The sequence below is a fragment of the Vicugna pacos genome, chromosome 13, assembly GCF_048564905.1.
Source record: "Vicugna pacos chromosome 13, VicPac4, whole genome shotgun sequence".
Lineage (NCBI taxonomy): Eukaryota > Metazoa > Chordata > Mammalia > Artiodactyla > Camelidae > Vicugna > Vicugna pacos.
The window spans coordinates 52,453,154-52,459,045 of record NC_132999.1 but is presented as its reverse complement, the minus strand read 5'-3'; the positions used below and the strand labels follow the sequence as shown (position 1 = coordinate 52,459,045).

The following is a 5,892-nucleotide window of genomic DNA, read 5'->3' as shown; positions in this document are numbered from 1 at the left end:
GCCACCTGTGGAGCCCCACCCACATTGGAGGGAACCCTGGGTCCTGTGGTTGGCTGTCACTCCCCCATCTGCAGTGGGTGAGGGCTGTGGCCTTGGGCCATGGGAGACCTGGTGTTCCACCACCTGTTCCGGGAATGGGGCCCAGTCTGACCCCCACCCCCCGTTTCCCACCCTATATTAGAGCCCTAGGCTATGTGTCTCTTTCTTATCGCCTCAAAACTCACGATGATCCGGCTGCTGAGTTTTCTCCTATTTGTGGCCCTTGGTAAGCCCCCAACCTGCTCTGCACTGGGCCAGAAGCCTGTGAAATCTGCCACCCACCCTGAGTCTCTCAAACCCAATACCTACTTCCATGGGGGAGCTCTCAGCTTGTGTCTGGGGCATGATTGTGGAGGCTTCTGGATTGGTGCTAGAGCAGGAGAATGGAGGGGAAGCTGTGGGTGGCGGACCAGCTCAGGAGGAAGACTGGGGGACCCAAAGCTCTGTGGTGGGAGTCCTTGATGGGGGCAGTGAACAAAGTCTGATGGGAAAGAGTTTGGGCTCTGTGGTTAGACTGCTTCGGTTAGAACTTCTTTCCCTCTGCTTAACCCTCCAACTCTCCTCTCACACTCTCCTACTGCGCTCCATATCCTGAGGTCTACTCTTTTCCTGGTCTTTCTGCCATAGCACATTACGGCTCTCGGCCACCTTCCCCAAGCAGCCTCCCTTGACTGACAGTGATTAATGGTAACAGATAATGTTAATTGAATTCTTACTAACTATATCCCAGGCAGAATGTCAAGGATTTTTTTTTCTTGTATTATCTATATAGTCCTCACAATGGCCCCAAGAGGTTAGTACTATTATTATCCCCAATTATAAATGGAGAAACTGACCCTCAGAGAAGTACAGTAGCTCATCCTAGAGCCAGGGGAAGGGCTACACTTTGAACCTAGGCAGTCTTCCTCCAAATCCACTATTCTTCGTGGCAATAGCTGTCACTTCTCGAAGGATCATTGGGTGCCAGGTATTGTTCTGAGTGCATCAACCCCTTCTTTCCTGCCATGGAAGGAGACCACATGTTCATCTCCATCCCTAGACTCCCGGGACTCTAGAAATCCCTGCTCTAGTCCAAAGGCTCACTGTTCATTTGTAGTTACTGAGTTCAGAGCGGGGAAGGGGCTTGCGTGGGCTCACACAGCCTGCCTGTCTGTGGCACAGCTGCGGGTGGGACCCTGGCCTCTTCTTTGTTTTTGGGGACCCCTGCCTGGCTGACACTTCTTCTCTCCTCTGTAGCCTCAGGCTGTGGCCAACCTTCCTACCACCCCTCCACCCGAGTTGTCAATGGTGAGGACGCGGTCCCCTACAGCTGGCCTTGGCAGGTAAGCGCAATACTAGCTGCACCATTTCCCACCATGAGCTCTGCACCCCGTGCTCTGACTGCAAGGCATCCAGCCTTGGCCCCACTGCTTCGTTTCCAGTATCCGCTTCAGCTTCTCCAGACCAGGAAACTCTTGGACAATCTACTTCATGTGGAAATTTTGTCTGTTCAGTCTGGAACCCTGGCTGGTCTGTTTGCAAGTTAAAAGTAGAATCTGGGAAGAAGACAATGTTTAACTGAAGAGTTGGTACACCAGTGGTGGAATTTCAGCACTGTGTTTAGGCAGGGAGATTTGAGGGACTCACTTCTAGACTCCTCAAATTATACAACAGAGCTATAATTTCTGAGAGCAATCAAGGGATGACAGGCTTTAGAGAGGTGAGTGGATGGAGGCACAAAGGGCTAGACTCATTGCAGTAACACAGTAGCCACTAGCCTCATGTGCCCATCTAAATTTAAATTAATTAAAGTTACAAAATGTTAGAAATTCAGTTGTTCAGTGCTTAGTCACATTTCAAATTCTCAATAGCTGCATATGGCTAGTGGCTACAATACTGGACAGCGAAGATATAGAACATTTCCATCATTACAGAAAGTTCTAAGAGATGGCCCTTGTCCACAGTAAAGATCAGCAAATCTGTGTAAAGGATGAGCTAGTAAATATTTTAGCCTTTGTTGGCCATGTGGTTTCTATTGCAGTGACTGGATTCTGCCATTGTAGCATGAAAGCAGTCATAGATGGTACAGCTGTGTAGGTTGGGCACTGCACATTTCCAGAAGCTGCCATTCTGTGTGAGTGATGCCCTCTAGAGTTGTACAGTGCACAACCTATACAGCCATGGGTAGCAACCCTCACCACAGGGCCCACACAACTCAGGTTCCTCCCTGCCTTGCCACCAGGTCTCCCTGCAGTATGAAAAGAACGGAGCCTACAGCCACACCTGTGGAGGCAGCCTCATCGCCCCTGACTGGGTCGTAACTGCAGGCCACTGTGTCTCGTGAGTTCTCTCACTTGTTCCTGCCCCTGGGTGAGACCCAGGCAGGCTGGGGCAGTGGGTGACTGTGGGAGGGAAAGGAGGGAGGCCAGTCAGGCCTGGACTGACCTCACCTCCACCGGCAGGAGCTCCCGGACCTACCAGGTTGTTCTGGGCGAGTATGACCGGGGAGAGGAAGAGGGCCCCGAACAGGTGATCCCCATCAATGCTGGGGACCTCTTCGTGCACCCACTCTGGAACTCCAACTGCGTGGCCTGTGGGTGAGTGAACTTGCAGGCCTGGGACCCAGTGACTCCTCTACTGGTCCCTCTGTGACCCCATACTGATTCTGAGCAGTCTGAGCGCAGGTCCCATATGCTGAGGGTCAGAATCAGCAGAGCCTTTGAGGATCATCTGCATCAAACCTCTCTTCCATGGAGGGGACAGCAGGGCATAGGGAGGGGCAGGAACTCTCCCAAGGCCACTCAGCTGGTTGGCTTCAGAACCCAAGACTCCTCGGGCACCCCCACTCCCAAATCCAAGGTTTCTTCCATTCAACAGATGTTCATTCAGAGCACCCTGGGTTACTGGCTTGTGGACAAAAGGAGGAGCACTGGACTGAGAGTCAGGCTCCAGGACTAAGTTGCTGTATGGCTTGAGCAAGTCAAAGTCATTGCCTTTCTCGAGGCCTCAATCTGACCACTTGTCAAGGATGACTTTGTGGGTGGTTGTGAGGGTCAAGGAGGCAATCACTGGGTGAGAACACCAAGCAAGGCTTCTTAAGCCCCTCAAGCATATGCAAAATTGTGTGCCAGCATTTTTTTCTGGTGAGAGGGTCAAAGAAGGGTGCAGAATCCTGAAAGTGCAGTGCAGGAGTGAGGGACCATAATGATCAAGACTTTGACCCATCCTTACAGAGCTCCTGGGGTAGGTGGAGAGAAAATCAGACCCAGACAGAATGACTTGAGTGGCAAGCAGGAGATGGAGACAAAGCAGTGGTCCTCAAAGTGTGAGAAGGCTAGAGCAGCAACATCGCCCAGACACGCATTAGAAATGTGAATCCTTGGGGCTTCCCTGACCCACTGCATCAGAAGCTCTGAAGGGCTCCAGCAAGGAGGGAGTGTTTGTGTTTTAACAAGCCCTCCAGCGATTCCGGTGCAGCTGGTGTGTGAAAACCACTAATGTAAATTAAGCTGAAAACAATTATGAAGGGCAAGGGTCAGCATGGGCTGAAGGGGCCAGGAGGGCTTCCTAAAGTTGTTCAGCAATAAGGATGCATAGGATCTGGAGAGAGGTGGAGCAGCGGGCGCATCCTGAGCAAGCTGGGGTGGGTGGGGCTTGGTCTGGCTGGAGGACCAGGCTCCTCATGACCTCTTCCCTCCTCCCCAGCAATGACATCGCCCTCATCAAGCTCTCACGCAGCGCCCAGTTGGGAGACAAGGTCCAGCTCGCCTGCCTCCCTCCCGCCGGTGACATCTTGCCCAATGAGACACCCTGCTACATCAGCGGCTGGGGCCGTCTCTACAGTATGTGCTGAGCCCTCTAGCCGGCCAAAGGGACACTGGGCAGGAAGACAGAGCCTGGGGCAGGGGGCTGAGGGCAACACCACAAAGATCTTTGCACTTTTCTCCCATTCCTCCTCCAGCAGCAGCCTTCTCCCCTCATCCTCCCAAGCCTGAATGTGTTTGATGGAAAGTTTCTTAATGTCTTCTGTGTGCCAGGAGCTGGAGACATTCTGATGGACAAAGCAGGCAGGACCATATAAGCTGGTGGGAGGAGAGTTCCCATCAGACTAGAAGAACTGCCTTTTCTCAAACCCCTCACCCCACTCAGGGACTCCTGGATCCCAGTCCGAGCCCTGTACCCCAATGGCCCCTGCTCAGCCGTCTCTATCCCCACAGCTGGTGGGCCGCTCCCGGACAAGCTGCAGCAGGCCCTGCTGCCCGTGGTGGACTACAAGCACTGCTCACAGTGGGACTGGTGGGGCAGCACCGTGAAGACCACCATGGTGTGCGCCGGCGGGGACACTCGTTCCGGGTGCAATGTGAGTCAGCTCTCACCTGCCCGAGGTGGTGGGGGGCTACAGCCACTCCATGGGAACTGCAGGGCCCTGGGGTACCTCTGCCATCTGCCAGAAAGGCAGAGGAGGATCTTACCTGCTGGCCCCATCCAGCCTCCAGGCCAGACAGGACTTGGAGGAAGTCAGTGCAGCCCAGACACACAACCCTGGTCTCTTGATTTTCATTGCAGCTCACACACTGACTCTATCTGGGCAAGTCTCTGTCCCTCCCTGGTCCTCAGGCTTCCCCATCAGTATAGCAAGGGATATTGACACCATGACATGACCTCCAAAGCCACCTTCAACTCTGGGGTCCTGAAGTTATAATTAAGCAATACTATAATTGTATTATAAGTGAATATGAGTAATAGCATGAATAACTAACTGTGGTACTAATAATGGGAACTACCATTTATTGGTTGCTTCCTCTCTACCAGGCATTGTGCTAAGATCATATATTTATCATCTCATTTAATTCTCACAAAATCCTGTAAGATAGATATCATTCCCCATCACAAAGGAGCACACTGAGGCTTGGAGAGGTCAAGTCACATGGGAGTTTCTCAAAATCCCCAAGGTCATAACCAGTTCCTTGAAGCTCAGTCACGGCTCAGCCTTCTTCTCTCTGATCATTCCAGGGTGACTCTGGAGGACCCCTCAACTGCCCCGCAGAGGACGGCTCCTGGCAGGTCCACGGCGTAACCAGCTTCGTTTCTGCCTTTGGCTGCAACACCCTCAAGAAGCCCACGGTGTTCACACGGATCTCAGCCTTCATTGACTGGATTGAGGAGGTGAGCAGGGCAGGGCGAGCTGCTGGGGCTCCAGGCGCTGGCTCTTTGGAGAGGTGCCTGCAGGATGGGGGAGAACAGCAGATCCTGATCCTAGGAGGTCAGTGGTTGGGAGGTGGCAGGCCCTTGGGGACATTCCAGAGGGGTTTGAGGATGCTTTCTGCTACAGTGTGGCCCCAGGAATCTCAAGGGCTTCTGGGTGAAGCTTTGAACTACTGCTGAACTTCCTTATTTCAACGAGTGTTTCTGAAGTGCCTCCTCTGGTCCAGGTTTTTTCTTATCATGGAGGATAGAGTGACGTGTCAAAGGGCTGCCTTCTGGGGACAGATGACTCAATGAGCAAAATGATGAAGTGTGATAGGTGAAGCTCAGGCCCCAGTGAGAGTACAAACCTCATCGGGGAATGAGTGGTCAGAAAGGATTAATATTATTCATGATAACAGTAGTAGCCATCATTTATAAACTACTTAAACATGTGCACTGTGATGACACCTGAGCTAATAGTTTAATCAGGAACTCCCATGAGCTAAGTACTATGATTACCCACCTTATATAGATGAGGAAATTGAGGCTCAGAGAGGTCTAATCACTCTCCTGTGGTCACATAGCCAATGAGGGACATGGCAGGGACCTGAACTCAGTTCCATATGGCTCCTAACTAGACTATTCTGATTTTCCCCCCTCTTTTTTCAGACCATTGCAAGCCACTAG

The 5,892-nt window shown here is 52.1% G+C and overlaps 1 protein-coding gene across 1 annotated transcript; it reads left to right on the top strand.

Annotated features, from left to right (window-relative positions):
* Positions 1-192: 192 nt before the first annotated feature.
* On the top strand, positions 193-5,892 carry LOC102530490 (proproteinase E). The gene is made up of 8 exons (XM_006196740.3): positions 193-265; positions 1,276-1,361; positions 2,261-2,358; positions 2,481-2,615; positions 3,724-3,860; positions 4,236-4,378; positions 5,032-5,184; positions 5,875-5,892. The coding sequence occupies exons 1-8, from the start codon at positions 193-195 to the stop codon at positions 5,890-5,892; spliced, it is 843 nt and encodes a 280-aa protein (XP_006196802.3).